Genomic DNA, 16520 nt, shown 5'->3' with positions numbered 1-16520 from the left:
TCATGGCCAGAAATAACTCTGGGTAGGAGAAAATCAGCCGAGGAGAGGGAATGAATGAGGGAAAGCAGAACATGGTGAAGATGTTCGGCACTCGCCTGTGGGCAACCTTCCAGAGACTGCATGGAAATGGTAGACAGGGCCAGAGGACAAAAGTGAGCAGAGGGTTAAACCACAGAGCCTAGGGCTTGCCGATCAGAAGGTTGGCGGTTTGAATCCCCATGATGGGGTGAGCTACCATTGTTCGGTCCCTGCTCCTGCCAACCTAGCAGTTTGAAAGCACACAGTGCAAGTAGATAAATAGGTACCGCTCCGGCGGGAAGGTAAACGGCATTTCCGTGCGCTGCTCTGGTTCACTAAAAGCAGCTTAGTCATGCTGGCCACATGACCCGGAAACTCTACACCGGCTCCCTCAGCCAGTAAAGCGAGATGAGCGCTGCAACCCCAGAGTCGTCCATGACTAGACCTAGTGGTTAGGAGTCCCTTTACCTTTTACAATAGTCTAGTTTCTTCACACACTCACACATCCATCTCTGTCCTCCATCCAGGAAAGTGACAAGTACTATCAGAGTTCAAGGACACATTCAATCGGGGGGGGGGGGGGGTCAGCCAGGAGGGTGCAAAGCAGGGCTGGTGAGAGGACTGGAGGCCTGAGATTCCACATCCTTGATTTTCAACATTTAATGCCAAGACATGGGTCTAACTCCAAAACTGCAATTCTAAACACATTTACTAGATGGTAAGCTTCCTTGGGCACAGGGGATTTACTTCAAAGTAAACATGTGCAGTATTGTGCTATAAGGGACACAATATAGGACTGAGTCGTTTTTAATACCTGGTGATTGCACCAAACACAGTCACATGGTGGGTGGGTTGAGGGATGTGTGGAAGTGTGGTAGGCAGGGGGAGGTGTTGCTGAATTCTTCCTCCCTGTAACCCTCAATCCACATAAAACAGAGAAGGTGACATGCCAATGCCATTACAGATAATTACTGATAAAAGCTTTATTAGATAAATGCCTTTACAGTACTTTTGTCTTTCCTATGGCTGAGCACTGAACTATCATCTCAATAAATACAAGCAGGCATAATGTACACTGTTTACAACTTCAATTTGTTACTTAAAATAATGCAAGTGCAATATAAGACAGGTTTACTGTGCAAATAAGAATTTGAAATTACATTTAAAAGATTAGAGAAGCCATTGCTTAGTAGATTACGTTCTAAACCAACAACATAGCTTCCATTACAAATAAATATCATGTAAAACTCATTGAAGAGACTATTGAACAAAAGTTTAAAAAGAGAATACTGTTATTTTAGAGGTATTGCAACTATCAGTGGTCCTTCCGTACATGCATTTGAAAAATCGGACAAACTTTCAAATGCACGGTCTTCAAGTATTTTTGTTTGGTCGGCTCATTTTTCTAAGTGCAGACACTGATCTGAAATCTCAGGGGGTAGCACCAGAGGCAAAGAGTCCTCATTCAAAGACACCAGTAAGTGCAGCTTGTCCAAGCAATCTTGTAAAACCCCCTCTGGATAGTCACTTAATTGCAAGTCCAGCGGTTTCTGATGCTGCAACATCTGATCAGCCAGGCCCAAGCAACAAACAGCCAGCAAGGAAGGCATGTATTTGTTGAAAGCATAGTCGGCCAGGCTAAGTTCAGCCACACCTTTGGCCAGAGCTTTGGCATTCTCGGCCTCCCAGGCGTCAACTTCACAAGCCTCCATCCGCATATGAGTGAAGTGTTCCAGGAAGAAGCTGATGGTAGGGGCTGCCAGGTTGAAGTGGAGTTTGTTCAGAATGATGCACTCCAGGTTGCAGAGCTGCTGGCGAGAGAAAGTGTCACAGCAAAGAGCGAGGAGCTGTTTCGCCTTGGGTGGGTGCACTTCCACCTGAAAGGCACACAAGCAAAGGAAAGAGTGCACACCATTAGCACAAAATATAAAAGAAAACAATGCCTGTGGGTACTTCCAAAACTGGTACAAATGTGTTACTGCTATTATATTCCCAAAGGTAAAAGCACTTCTCATTTATCACCTGTAATTTAGTCAAGGTCAGATGCAATGCAACTAAACAGGAACACTTTTAATATACTGCCCACCTCCAGCCTGGTGGGAGTTTAACATAAGCTTAACTCTCTTCTAGCGAAATTAGGAGTCGGGAACCTTGTGGCCTAATTTCATGTGCCTGATTAGGAAGGAAGAAACAGGGAGAAAGGGGAATATGGAGAGAGAAAGCACACACATGCTCAGAGGGGTGGCAGAAGCAGAAATAACGAAAGGAGCACCCTAGCTACTTTTGATTCTAATTCTCCCTATTACAGCCACCAGCCCCATCGACCTCTGGCCTACCCCTCCCCGCCAACAGATTACTCCTGAGGAAAAATGGTGCTTAACAGAAAAAGCTTCCTACTCCTGATTCAACACAAGAGAATTAAATGGCCTCAATTTGACTGTACACAATTATATTTTTTTAGGTTGTTGCTCATCTCTACAACTGCGGGGCACACCTTCCCTGTTTGGGAGAAATGTGGTGAACACAGTGGTTTAGATCCTAAGTTAAGCTAGTTTAATTTCACAGAACTAAAAGTTCCTGTTCTCTCTTCCCAATTGCAGCTACCTGTGACCACATAAAATTACAGCTACCTGTGACCCTCTTGGAGGGTCAAGGGTCTTTCCTGAACTAAACTGAGATGGGAGTTTGAGGGGCTGCCTATGAAAGGAGGAGATGGGAAACTTTCCTTCTATAAATGTCCTTATGATATCTTATGATCCAAGCATTATTTTAGGTGATCTACCCCCACCCTCTCCACATGTTCCTTCTCACTTTGTGCAGGAGGACTCCTGATCTTTCCAAGAGGCTTTTTGAGGGGCACAGATGGCTGCAAGGTGGAAGGAAGGAACAGGAAACTTTCCTCCTGTGAACTTCCTTAAGTTAGCTTATCTGATCTTAGGATCCAAGGGATAGCAAGCTGTTAGCAGTGAAATACCTTCTGGAAAGGCCCTAAGAGTCTGAGCTACATGTCTGCCATATTATTTACATACTTTCATATAAAAATGAATCTGTTAGGATGGAAATGGGTTGAGATATTTGAATTTATGAGCAGATCTTTAGTATCAGAGTACAAAACCATGTAACATACAAGTGACCCAACTATAGTAAGGAACCCCATGAAACTTATTGGAGCCTCTTAAATCACTATGGTTCAGAGATCCCTTCTCTTATAAGCTGTTCTTATAGTATGTATTCAATAGCAATAACAAACCATACTACCTAAACAAAGGAGAGGGCTGTTATTATAATTATCTCTCAGTATGTTTTTTATTAAGTTTTTATCATCATTGTAATGTGCATCTAATGTTGTACATGGCCCTGAGATATTTTAATAAAGGGAAGTATATAAACTGAATTAATCATAATCATAAAAAACGAAGGGGAGAGCCTCCAAGTCCTTGTACCTGTTTGCAAGAGATGAAGAGGGAGGTGACCCCTAGGAGTTGGAAGCAGTCAGCAGCCACTGGGGTGGTGGTAAGGAAGCGGTCTAGAGTGTTTACTGCCAGGCATAAGGACTCAAAAGAGAAGCCAAAGTGTTTATGCACTGGAATTAGCCAGCTGATCAGTTTACACCGAGCCTCTGCAGTTATCTGGGAAGCAGAGAAGAGAAAAGGTTACAATGGGGAAAGAGGCAATAATGAAATATAGAGGCAACCATTTACTGTATTATAGACTCTTATCAATGAGAACCAAAATATTACATCAAAGTTTTAGGACATTTACTGAATTCCTTACTCCTGCCTTGTAAATAAGTACTATGTATTAGTTTCAACTGAAATAACAAAACTATTCTCCCATGTGTAATGATTTTTGTGAACACCAGTGACAGAAATAAAAGAAAACAGATTATCAAAAGAGCTGCCATGATGGAGTTTATTTTTACTTTGTTTCAAGGCAGCAATATTTTTGCAATTTTTGTGGTGGCTGCAGAAACCATGCACAAGGCTACAACATAAAGCTTATGTCCCATATGCACAGAGGAGTTATAAAGGACTGCATAAATGCTGAAAGTAGACATACAACCTTTTCACAAATGGAAGCAGACTGCTGTACACAACAATGGGAAAATATATTCTCAGGGGAGGCATGTACGGAGATGTACTACTCTTTCTTCAGTGTCTCCCACATAGAAACAGTGAAGCACATATTGGGGTAGAGGGTGAAAAGTAGTAATGGGGGTCATCTAGGTTTGCCATATGTCAGGAAAATTCCTGACATGTCCTGGTTTTTGGGGGGTGGGGGGGGGTGGATTTTGCCTATGCAGCAAAACGTCAGGGAAAACCTGGATGTATGGCAACGCGATGGGAAAAGCAGCAGAAACAGCTCCAAAAGCTTATTTTGGGGGGAGGTTTCCCCCAAAAAGCTCAACAATTTGGGTGGGTTTCTAAAAAGAAGCTCAACAATTTTGGTGGTTTCCTAGGTTCATCTCTCCACATACCATCTCCAAGTGTTCAGATGCACTTTTATTTTTTAAGCCCACTTCTATTCCATGATCTCTTGCTTGCTAGTTATTATGAGTGATTTATAATCCGCAACCAATGTTGTCATTTAACATTGGTAGTATTTAATATTTAATTACACCATATTATATATGGGATCCTAGTTGCCCTTTATTGTCACCACTCCATTGCACAGCTCACGTGATGGGTGTACAAACATCTATTTTGGTACAATACCTACCAAACATTTACGTGTAACAAAAGACACACACATTTCATGGTGCACACTTTCCCCCTAACCCTCCTTTGTAGTTAAAATTGTGTGTGAAAGGTATAGGAAAATCCAGTAAAGTGTGAAAAAGTATGTGTGTGAAAATGCTTTCATGAGGCTATAAAGCCACTTAGCAAGTTACAGGGAACCAGGCAGAGGGCCTTCTCGGTAGTGGCGCCCTCCCTGTGGAATGCCCTCCCATCAGATGTCAAAGAGAACAACTACCAGACTTTTAGAAGACATCTGAAGGCAGCCCTGTTTAGGGAAGCTTTTAATGTTTGATGTATCACAGTATTTTAATATTTTTTTGGAAGCCGCCCAGAGTGGCTGGGGAAGCCCAGCCATATGGGCGGGATATAAATAATAAATTATTATTATATTATTATTGTTATAAGCAGCATGTGGGATGCTTTACAAATGTTAAGCATCAGCTTAAGATGCTCACAGGAAAGCAACGTGCCAGAGGTAGAATGAGATTGCAGAGCACAAGCACAGTATGCCAGACAACTATATGCAGATAATTATGCTATTCTTTGCAGTTGCCCAAAATGACAAAGACTTGCAAAAAAATTACAGTATGTGTAACAAAGATGGTGATGTTGGATGTGGAAAATGCAAGATATATTCCAGAATGCATTTTCTAGATACAAACCAGAGCATGGTGTATAGCTGGTACTCTCTGAGACTCCCTCTAAATGTCCAACCTCTTTTAAGTTCAGGTTCCACTCCACTGACAGCTGTGCCCAATAGCCTCTGATCATAACTTCTCAATGTCTCTCAGGGACAGCCTGTCAGGAGCATTAAGCTTTATCTTATCATGTGGTTCTGTCATCCCAAATTTGCCTAAGATCGTGTAGCTGATGCCTTGCTAAATCAGGAGTGAAGGGATCTTTTTTCCTCACCTACAAATGTTATCAAGTGCTTTCACTTTGCTTTTTGTCTTGAAGAGCTTATAACCACAAAAGAGAAAGTCTTCAGGGATCTGTTTTCTGCACAGAAAACACATGAAAACTTACCATCTTGTGTGACGACCACATCTATTGGTGTATTTATTTTTACTGATTTACTTGATGGGGGGAAGCTGTCAGCCCTATGCCCATGGTATTTGTGTGAGGATCAGCTGGAAAGCAGCTTTCTCTAGCATGTGTATGGATAAACACTGAAACACATGTATCTATGATGCCGATCTACCCAGTTTCATACTGCTTCCTACACAAAAAAGTTAGGGGGCGGGGGACACAATGGAAGGAAAAGAAAGAAGAAATCTAGGACTCTTCATACATCACACAGAATGTGAATAATGGGGAAGAGCCTGAACGCACCTCTTGTCTCCGCCCCAAAACAACCTATGAAATATCTTACCTGTGCACTAAGTGTACTCAAGAAGACTGTACACGGGAGCTGGGACTTTGCCCAGTCAGTCAGAGCGGACACAATTCTGTTCCCACGTTTACAGGATTCGGTGTCAGAGAGAGATGAGAACAAGAGCGTACAAAATACATGAGTAGATGCTCACTTTCTAACCTCGCCAAAAGTTGCCCGCGATTCCCTTTTGTGTATTTCATTCGGGTTTTGGGGGGGAGATAAAAAAGCAAAACCCCGCCACCTCCACCCACCCTCCGCTTACTTGCGGCTGCTGGGCCAGCGGGTCGAGCGGGTGGAACTTGCCCTCCAGCTCCTTTCGGAAGCGGTACCAGCTCTGCCCGTAGTCGCGGAAGGTCTGCCTCTCCAGGGCTCGCATGGGCTCGCAGCGGCGGCGACCCGGGGACCCGGCCCGGCCGGAGAGGAGCCCCACCGGGGGGGGCTTGCTCTTCTTGACCGGCGCGCGGAGCCCGAGGCCGGCCTCGACGGCGCCGGGGGCCTCGGGGCGCTCCTCGGGGGTCACGTCCTCCGCCCGCTGCCGCTTGAGCGGAGGGCTCCGCCGCCTGCCCGGAGCCTCGCCAGGGCGGGTCGTCACCATGCTGCCGCTCCGGCTGCTGCTGCCGCGCTTCTTGCCGCCTCCCGGGCAGCGCCGAGGAGCAGGAGGCGCGCGGGGCCGGCTATATGTTAGGGGGCGACGCCCCGCCCCTGGGCCCGCCCGCCGAGGGCAGCGCCTTCCCGGCCCTCCGCTTCGACGGCTTTCCCGGCGAAAGAACCGCTCTCGGTTCCTCGGCGGCGGGCCGCCTTTTTCCCGCTTGTGTAACTAACTGCTGCAAGCCTGGAGGCGGGGGAAGAGTGTGGGGCGCCCGTCAAGTGCCGAGGGGACCCAAGAGGGCCTTTCTTCCACTCCTATTTCCTCCAAATAAACTTCCCCATAGGGTCACCGCCCCCCGTGGAGGAGGCGCCTGCCATTTTGTTGTGGTATTTATTTCCACCCCCCACCGGGGCCTCGCCTGATCTCCCCATTCGAATGGGCATCAAAATAGTCACGATTTAAGCACAGACATTCAATAATACACTTCAAAACCGGCTCGTTTGTGTTTTTAATTCGTTTATTTAACAGCTCCCCTCGTTTGGCTTGGCTTTTCCCCCCAAGCCAAGCGGGTGGGATTTCCTGGCCTGCAAAAAGGAGAAGGTCCCTTCACAAACGCGTGCGAGCAAAAAGAGGGAAAGAAAAAAAGGGTGACAAGGACGACGCCATCTTCCCTCACAGCCACAGAACCTAACTGCCAAGTATCCCCACTCCACGATACAAGCTATATTCTCAGTTTGTTCATTCAGACGAACTGGTACCCGCACCGAGGGTTTTACTGCACTCGGGTCCATCTGCCACATGAAAACCACCAGAAAGTTGCTAAGCGGTGGCAGTTCCATACGGCTTAGATGTCTATTCCAGGCCACCTTGAAGCCACCTTTTCCATTTAAAAGTTCAAGATGGCTTACTAAAGTTGCATTAAGAATAGTCCTGAAGTGCTTTACACCAGGGGGATAAACTTTTTGATCCACTAAAAAGGTGTGCCGTCTGTTAGTTGGATGACCTTTTTAAAAAGCCAGCTGATGGAAAATTCCACCTTAGAAGAGGCATCTCCCCACCTTACACAGAAGGGAATGTCTCTCCCAAGACAATGCTCTTGTGTTATTTGTTTTTAGATTTAATATACCTAATTAGTCCATTTTAAACTTTCACTGGTTGACAGCCGTTGTTAAAATAGTTGCTTAGCAATTGGGTCCCCAAAATGGCATGGAAATTCTACAAGGAATGTGCAGTGGTGGCACAAATATACCAGGCAATTCAGGAAAATGCCTCTATATTTCAGGTGCCCCTCAGGATAGAGTCACTGCTACATGTAAGCCGTACTGCCACATCAAAGCATTTCCAGGCAGCTTATATGTTACTAGTGTATTGTTGTTTAGTCATTTAGTCGTGTCCAACTCTTCGTGACCCCATGGACCAGAGCACGCCAGGCACTCCTGTCCTCCACTGACACCCGCAGTTTGGTCAAACTCATGTTAGTAGCTTAAAGCAGTGTTTCCCAACCTTGGGCCTCCAGCTGTTTTTGAATTACAATTCCCATCATCCCTGACCACTGGTCTTGCTAGCTAGGGCTGATGGGAGTTGTAGGCCAAAAACATCTGGAGGCCCAAGGTTGGGAAACACTGGCTTAGAGAACACTGTCCAACCATCTCGTCCTCTGTCATCCCCTTCTCCTTGTGCCCTCAATCTTTCCCATCATCAGGGTCTTTTCCAGAGAGTCTTCTCTTCTCATGAGGTGGCCAAAGTATTGGAGCCTCAGCTTCAGGATCTGTCCTTCCAGTGAGCACCCAGGGCTGATTTCCTTAAGAATGGATAGGTTTGATCTTCTTGCAGTCTATGGGACTCTCAAGAGTCTCCTCCAGCACCATAATTCAAAAGCATTAATTCTTCGGCGATCAGCCTTCTTTATGGTCCAGCTCTCACTTCCATACATCATTACTGGGGAAACCACAGCTTTAACTATACAGACCTAATACTGGTGTATTAGGCCTTCACAAAGTTCCTTCTAATTTTAACTTTAATAGTAGCACAGGAACGCATGGCTGAAATAAAGCAAATGGATGATTATGCAGTCAGCAATGTCTTGCTCCCTAATACATAGTCCCATGCTGATTCTTTTTGTTTTGATATGCTGTAGATTATGGCATTACTCAATAGAATGTTATACATACATACATACATGTATGTATGTATGTATGTATACATGCTTCCTGCAAGCACAAGCCTCGATCAAGACTAAGTTGCAGTTAGGTTCTACTGAAGTCAACTTGAAAAGTTAGTAAGATTGTTAGATTTCAGTGGGAACTGGTACTGTAATACTATCCATGTCTACTCAGAAGTCTCATTGGGTTCAATGGTTCCCCTGAAATGTGCAAGACCCTGTATCCAACCGGTACAACTCTTTCTGATTGCTACTAGAACTTGCCCCCAAATCCAAGCCGTTCTAATCATTCCATCACATGTGCTGCTTGGAATGTTGGAATGGTAGTTTCTATCAAGAGGAATCATTATCAATATTTTGACTGTTAGGTGCACAAATGTCGTGTTTTGAGAGACTTTTCTGCTGTGTTTTGTACTACATGTGTACCACGTTTCAACTTGTTGCGTATCTTTGAAGTACCTTATCCATGACACTTTGAACTCATTTTGAGAGCTAGGAAATGTCCTATTTTCAGAGGGTTTTTTCTACTAAACACAGTGCCCTGGATTACACACATACAATATTTGAAATGTCAGGGTTGTAGTTAACCTAACAATTTCACTAGCTGTCGTATTGAGAAAATGATCTCACTCTGTTATTAAATTGACCAGATAATGTACCAATCTGCCATCTGTTAAAACAAGTAAAAAGGAGGATCGGGCAGGAGCAACTTTTCACAGGTCTTGGTCTTCTGATGTAGTTGTGCAGGGTAGACATTGCCCTCAACGCAACAATGTACCCAAAATGCAGCACTTCATTCTTTTGGATATGAGTAAAAGGCAACTCACAACTAAAGTAGGAAGTAAAGTGAAATCACTTTCCAAAACAAAATGGTAAATCTGGGGTAGCATTTTGATGAGGACAATGTTATGTGGATGGTGCAATGAACTTGCAAGTATGAGCAGTGCAAGTCCATCATAATTTGATATATGTGCATCAGCCCTGCCCTAAAGACCCCAGACATCAAAAATCAAGTTGTGTTCTTAACTGCATAGCCCTGTTCTGGACAGCTTCTTGTTCATTGCTTTGGGAGAGTGGAGCAGGATGGAGAGAACTCCTTTTTATATATTCAAATACTCAAAAGACCGTGAAATTTCATGGGAAACAGTCTGTTGAAACTAGGGGTGTCCTTGCCTTGTCTTACACCTCCCCAGATCTTCTACTCTCTATGCACCCCATCCCAAACATTGCCACATCCCGCTATTATATTCTTCTTGCTTACCACTGAAATGTAAGGTGTCCCCCTCAAAATAACCTCTGCCATATTACATCATACTTCTAGGAATGAATGCAACCATTTAGTAAAGGAATTCAAAGTGCAGAGGGATATTATGAGGGCAATGACTAAATCTGTTCTTTCCCTTGGGGATCTCAACCTTTAAAAAGCTAGCTTACTCCTAGCCATCTAATCATAAACTGTTCTTTACTCCAGGTGACTCTAGTAATTAAGTATCAACACTGCTACTAGCTGAATAATGCTGAATTGTTTCTTGATCACAGAACAGTGTTATGACCCTAACAGACAGGTGTGTGTATCTGTTCCAACTGGTACTTCCATTAGACACGAAGAATTACAAATACTACCAAGACCTTCTAAAAAGAGTACTAAGAGATCTCCTGCAAGGTAGAAAAGCTCAGGAAAATGGGGCGAAGTGTTCCAAAATGGAAAACAAGTGTTTTTGTCACAAATACTTCAGAGAGATATCCTAAAGTGGAAAGTTTCTTACAACCTCTTATAGGTTGTTGTGGTTTTGACATTATGCTGAAACCATAAACTTCCCCCATAAGCAAGCCTCTCTATAGAACAGAGAAACATGCCAGGTTGCAGCCCGTCACTTAAAAAGCACATCTATGATGTGAAGTTTCTTTAGCTTAATGTCTGAAAAGCAATTTATTCAGGCAAATTGCTCCCTCTGCTGGATCCATGAAGCAAGCTATCAAACTAGTTTTGTATGCTGCGTGATATAATCCTCTACATTAAATTTAGTAATTTCTTTCCGTTCCTTCCTTCCTTCCTTCCTTCCTTCCTTCCTTCGGTTTCCAGAATATATGTAAATCATAGCTTATACCTCCTCAATTTAAGATGCATGTTGTTTACCAAACAACCTTGTATTTTTAAGCATACTACTTTGCAAGTCCTATTAAAAGGCAATTTTTTTATGAGAAAAAGGAGAAAGCAACTATTACCAGTGCTAGAGACCTTACTTCCCAGTCTATCTTGTGTTCATGCAGAAAAATGATACATTTCTTATATTTTTAGACTGGTTTCTGTCACAAGAGAATTAAAACTTGAAGGTGACAACAAACAGAACCCTGATCTGTTCTTTCCCCTCAGACTCTCGACACTGTTTTTTAAGCTGCCTCAGTTCCAATAAAACTAAAGGGGCAAAGGCAAATCCTCAATATATGTAAAGCACTGACCAAGCACCAGAGCTTGTCAGCAACAAACAATTAACTATCATAGCAATAATAACAAAATAGTATACATATGTAGCTGCAAATGAGTTTCATTGCAACTCTCTGAAAATGAAATGCAGTGCCTTAATTTATCTAGAAAGTCAATCTTTAGTGTTAATAATTGTTAACATCAAGTGTGAACAAAATATATGAACTTCATTTGTTGCATTCCAAACTACATTACAGATCTCAATCATTTCAAGGGTTGGTTCATTAAAAAAACAGGGTTCATCACCAATGGCTTATCCAGATGAGAAAACTGGAAGCTTCAGCTGGTGAAAGGGAAACACGTCACATTTTGCAATCTCTTAAAAGTTTTCCAAAGGCCTTTTTCATTTGGTATATGCAACAAAATATTTTATCCTACTTAAAGCTAATAAATGAAACCGACATCTCAATTTGCAAAATACCACATTCAAAATAAGAATAGAAAATTGCACAAGGAGCTCATGCAGGTGTTAATTTTATATGAACATAAATTGCAATCCAGTGTTGAACCTTGATAGATCTGAGTTCACATTGTGGTGACCCTAGGGCAAATAACTCTCACAACCTTATCAACATCACAGGATTGTTGTGATGATGCAGCAGCAATATAACCCTGTTTATCTTTTACTTTGATCAATCTTAGCAGGAACTTTCCTATATATTTCAATACCGGTCAGATAAATGTAATACATTCATATTTTGTTTCCCAGTTATGCTGTCTGAGCCAAAACAATGATTTGAAAGCTCAGCTGAATATGAGTGGAAAATATTTTATTTGGCTGGATTATAGATTCATTGCTGGTATCTAAAGACTGAACACAGTTCTTGTAGCTTCTTTGCAGTACATTTAAAAAGTGGGGAGACAAGTCAAATTCTGTAAAGAAGACGAAGGCAAATCGATGCTTAGAAAGAGGAAGACTCTGCAGGAGAGAAGTTCCTCTAAGATTTAGGCTTATTAAAAAGTAATGGTTATTTTATTTTTCCTTATTACATCTTTTCTTCTGAAGAACGTACTTTTAAATTCTTGATGTGCAATGCTAAATATTTATTTGTAAAATACCTTTAACATTTTTTCTCTCAAGGTTTGGTACATACTCAATTCAGGCACATGATGTCAATGCAAAAGAGAGTGGGTTCTAAAGGATTAATGGAACTCCAGAACTAATGGCTTCTACAAATACTGATTTGTAACTTGCTCTCTCAAACTCACTGCATGAGTAATAATCAAAGAACAGCAATTTTGTAAAATGTATTGCATCAAATTACCATGATGTAGATAAAAATCCTATTGATAATTATGTAGCACATATACTTTGGCAAAGAAAAGTCTCCTGCTCCCCAATTGCATATTCCTAAAGAGAACTAAAACCTATTCCATAAGTTCAAATTCTGCTCTTGAAAACATAATCAAGTTAAGTTCACACTTTCTGCTTGACATATATCACATTAATACTGAAACCATTTATGTTGATGCCACAGTTTAAAATCAATCCAACAAGGGCCACCCAATTTTATTGTCATTTTTACAATGCATTCCTATTCTTCACAGAATGACATAGAAAATATATGCAAAGTCCAAGCAGTTTCCACATGATAGTATTATGTTCTTTTACAGTTAGCATGTTCTTTACTTTAGATATAAATTTCTTCTTCCAATTATTGTGGTTCTGTAGTTGCAGCCTAATTCTTGTTTCAGGTAGTGTTTTCTGTTTTTATCAGTTCTTTGATGATGTTCAAAATCTTATCATCTGGGGAACAGAATGACAGTAAGTGCTGAAGAATGGAAAATTCAGCCATATTTCCCAACCCCGTCAAGAATTATAATCATGTGTATTGTCACGCTGCACCCTGCCTGCTAAAAGCAGCACAAAATATCATGAGGGCTGAAATGATAAGGAAGTGAAGTTCAGCCTCTTCAGATCTGGGATATCAATGTACCTGAGGTCGCTTGACTATTCACAAATTAGAATTGTGCACACAATTAAAGACATGGCCCATAGATATAGAGTTCTCAGGTTATGGTTTAAAAACCCATAAATGCTCCTTCTTGAGTTTAAAAAAATAGGTTGGAATATACTCCTGAGAGCTATCATGTTTTTATTTCTAACAGTGAGTTCATCGATTTTTCTAGCATCAATCACCAAATGTCGCATTTTAAATCCCGCCACACATTGATTCACAACTTGATTCCTATGTTGAGGTATTTGCCTAAAGTAGTTGAGAGATAACCATCTGCAGGGGCCAGTGCTAACAATTTTGTGCATTCAGATTGTTAAGCTATTGTTGTGGTTATTTAGTGTTTACAATGATGTCCGGTCTCGCTTAGTTTTTGCTCAGAAAGAAAAACTTGCATAAAATTTAGAAAGCGTGCCAAGGAATTTGGACACATTAAGCTGTTGAACATGAAAGAAAGTGAGAGGCCTTGTTATCTGAAGCTATGCTATGTACACACAATGCATTGTGTGTCTCTCATGCTAAAATAAACTCATTGTGACTAGGGCAAAATCAGAAATGGCACTAGTGTGCTTGTTACACTGGAAATTTGAGCTGCTAATACACTATTCTGCATAATAAGGGTGTTTTTTTTAAAGGTTTATAGTTATCTTGTTTCAGTAAGAGTTTACCTTAATCAGTTTTGCATTTTATTTTGGTGACTTATCCACAGAGGACTACTCTATTCATGTTTAATGAAAGACACAATACCAAATTCAAAAATAAGTTCACACTAATGTTTACCTGTATCTCTGTGGCATATAGGCTGCAACGTATTTGTTTCAATAGATGGACCCTTTCTGAGCACACATTCCTTTGTGTGTATGAAAGATAGGCCCCTTTATTGAAAAGAATGTAGGAATCCTTAAGGGAGAAGTCCATGGATATATGGGGACTCCTGCGTCCAAACGTAACTGAAATATTGCAATGCACTAGCTTACACCAAGAAAGTGCTCACAGTAGAAGAAAGCTGCAAAATAGTGACCTTCCCACCCCCAATGGTATATGATATTCATCCATCATACATAAAATCTAAGAGAATGACGCATATGTTTTGCTATTCCACAAATTTTACATATACTGAGTTCAATATTTTTATGGCTGTGCTGGGGTTGGGGAATTACCTTCAAGTGACATTTTAGGGTTTTCAAGTTTTTGCTTTAAAACAGACTCGATGAGTGCTCTCAGTTGCTTGAAAATCACTGCGATTTTGACAGGAGCCTGCAAAAACAGGAATATTCAATCTTACATTTCCCCTTCGGAACAGTTTGTTAATAACATATCAGATCTTAAAGATACATTTCCCACATGCAAAAATACAAGTTATGTCAGATGTTGTCAGACATAAAACTGCTGTTCAAAACAAACCATGGTTTGCTGGAGGGAGAACAAGTGATGGAACCTTCCCATCCCTCTTTCTTTTGCATGCCTAGCGTGAAAGAAAACTGATTTGCTATATCAATTTCTTGTCATATCCAAAATCAGGATGATTTTATTTGATTTGTAAAGCAGGTTTATAAGAAGCATTTAAACTGGTTTCCTGGCTCAGAAGTAATGGGAAACTGTGTTTTAACAAACTGGAAGTCTTCTCCCAAGCTGGGTGGATAAAAGGAGAACTAAACATACCTGAAAATGGATCCAGCCATCAACAGACAAAAGCCGTTCACGATGTAATACTTCTATGTCTCCGCCGAAAAGTAAAATTGGGAAAGGGGAAATCAAAGTAGTTTCTTTCAAGTACACCTTGGCGTATCTTATCTGCATGAAAGCACAAATAATTCAAATAATTATGTTACTTGACTCAACTGCCGCTTCTGATACAGCAGTATATCATTGTTCTGCCACAGGGAATTGTTACACACTACCCTTTGAAAGCATGTTGAACAATTACAGTGGTACCTTGGGTTACGTACGCTTCAGGTTACATACACTTCAGGTTACAGACTCTGCTAACCCAGAAATAGTACCTTGGGTTAAGAACTTTGCTTCAGGATGAGAACAGAAATCGTGCTCTGGCGGCAGCAGGAGGCCCCATTATCTAAAGTGGTGCTTCAGGTTAAGAACAGTTTCAGGTTAAGAACAGACCTCCGGAACAAATTAAGTACTTAAACCAAGGTACAACTGTACGCCAAATGCCATGAGTCACAATGAAAATTTGACAGTGGCAGTTCCCAAACCTTTTCTCCCACGGATGATGTGAAAGTTGATGAAAGTCATGGGCAGACCACTTAATGATTGTTCTTCCTCTTGTGGCAATTCTAAAGCACTACACTAGTTGCTGTATGGTTTTTAATTGGTTTTTTATTGCTTCTTTTACTTCTGATAGTGTATTTTACTGTATTCAATTTGAATTCCATAAAATTCTCACTGCAATAAAATAAGCAATAAAAATACATTTAAAAATCAACATGAATATTTAATGCACACATGCTGTGGACCACCTGAATGAAGCTTGCAGATCTCTAGTGGTCTGTGGACCATAGTTTGGAAACCACTGTTTTACAAAGTACCATAGATCTAAGATGTTGTAGGTCATGCCCACTTAAACCAAGGCGAGAAATCCTGGTCCTAAATAGCATATCGTTTCCCTAGCACTGCAAGACATCTAACTCAAGTTTTGTCACGCCATTTCCTCTGCTGGGCAGAATGTTGCAGATCTTACCTTTTCTTGATATATCAACCACCCATAGGTTTGCAGGTCCCTGTTCACAGAGGAAGGGTGAACTTGGGCTTTACCCTGAGCAGTCTCTGTTATGCAAGCCAGCTTCTCGGTGATATCTACAGACTTGGTGTACATTATCTTCCCCACATTGTCATAAAGCCCAGCAGTCAGCACAGCTTTAAGGAGGACCATTTCTTGCAGCGAAAGGGAGTGTGTCCCTTCATGGTGACAGGAGGGCGCTGCAAATCCTGCTGCCCGCACCACCCTGATTAGCTCTTTTTTAACGTCCTGAAATAGATGCAAATGGCTATATTTTAACAATTCATTCACTATTCAACAACAGATTTTCCAACGACGGCAGCCTATTTTCTTTTACTTTATCAGGTAAACTACACTTGATTAATGAAGATACCAAACACATTTACATAAAAGAAACTTGATTGCATTTCATTTTAGTTTCTAAATATATTATAAACAGATAATAAAATTTATGATTTCTG

General features: G+C 41.6%; 2 protein-coding genes across 3 annotated transcripts in view; both read right to left on the bottom strand.

Moving 5' to 3' along the window:
• Positions 1 to 976: 976 nt before the first annotated feature.
• CCNO (cyclin O) lies at positions 977 to 8082 on the bottom strand. Its single transcript, XM_081881646.1, has 3 exons — positions 6395 to 8082; positions 3462 to 3647; positions 977 to 1895 (listed from the first exon to the last, which is right to left on the bottom strand). Exons 1-3 carry the CDS (start codon positions 6725 to 6727, stop codon positions 1416 to 1418), a joined length of 999 nt encoding a protein of 332 aa, XP_081737772.1. The 5' UTR covers positions 6728 to 8082; the 3' UTR covers positions 977 to 1415.
• A 4040-nt stretch (positions 8083 to 12122) lies between these two features.
• Positions 12123 to 16520, bottom strand: part of DHX29 (DExH-box helicase 29) — a 38784-nt gene continuing 34386 nt past the window's right edge. For both annotated transcript variants that reach the window (XM_081881360.1, XM_081881361.1), the window contains 4 exons: positions 16021 to 16308; positions 14985 to 15116; positions 14483 to 14579; positions 12123 to 13114 (listed from right to left, as the gene is read on the bottom strand). In XM_081881360.1, coding sequence (XP_081737486.1) covers positions 13059 to 13114; positions 14483 to 14579; positions 14985 to 15116; positions 16021 to 16308 — 573 coding nt within the window. In that variant the 3' untranslated portion in view covers positions 12123 to 13058. The remainder of the gene's footprint in view (positions 13115 to 14482; positions 14580 to 14984; positions 15117 to 16020; positions 16309 to 16520) is intronic.

This window comes from Podarcis erhardii (assembly GCF_964252035.2).
Source record: "Podarcis erhardii genome assembly, chromosome: 11".
NCBI classification, from domain to species: Eukaryota; Metazoa; Chordata; class Lepidosauria; order Squamata; family Lacertidae; genus Podarcis; species Podarcis erhardii.
This window is presented reverse-complemented; position numbering and strand designations above follow the sequence as displayed.

What these genes read in the sequence shown, in the direction of transcription:
- CCNO (XM_081881646.1), bottom strand. Translation starts at nt 6,727, where the DNA reads ATGGTGACGACCCGCCCTGGCGAGGCTCCGGGCAGGCGGCGGAGCCCT. An exon ending in CGCTGGCCCAGCAGCCGCAA is followed by an intron (nt 3,648 to 6,394) that starts GTAAGCGGAGGG and finishes TCTGCTTCCCAG; the next exon opens with ATAACTGCAGAGGCTCGGTG. An exon ending in TCTTCATCTCTTGCAAACAG is followed by an intron (nt 1,896 to 3,461) that starts GTACAAGGACTT and finishes TGTGCCTTTCAG; the next exon opens with GTGGAAGTGCACCCACCCAA.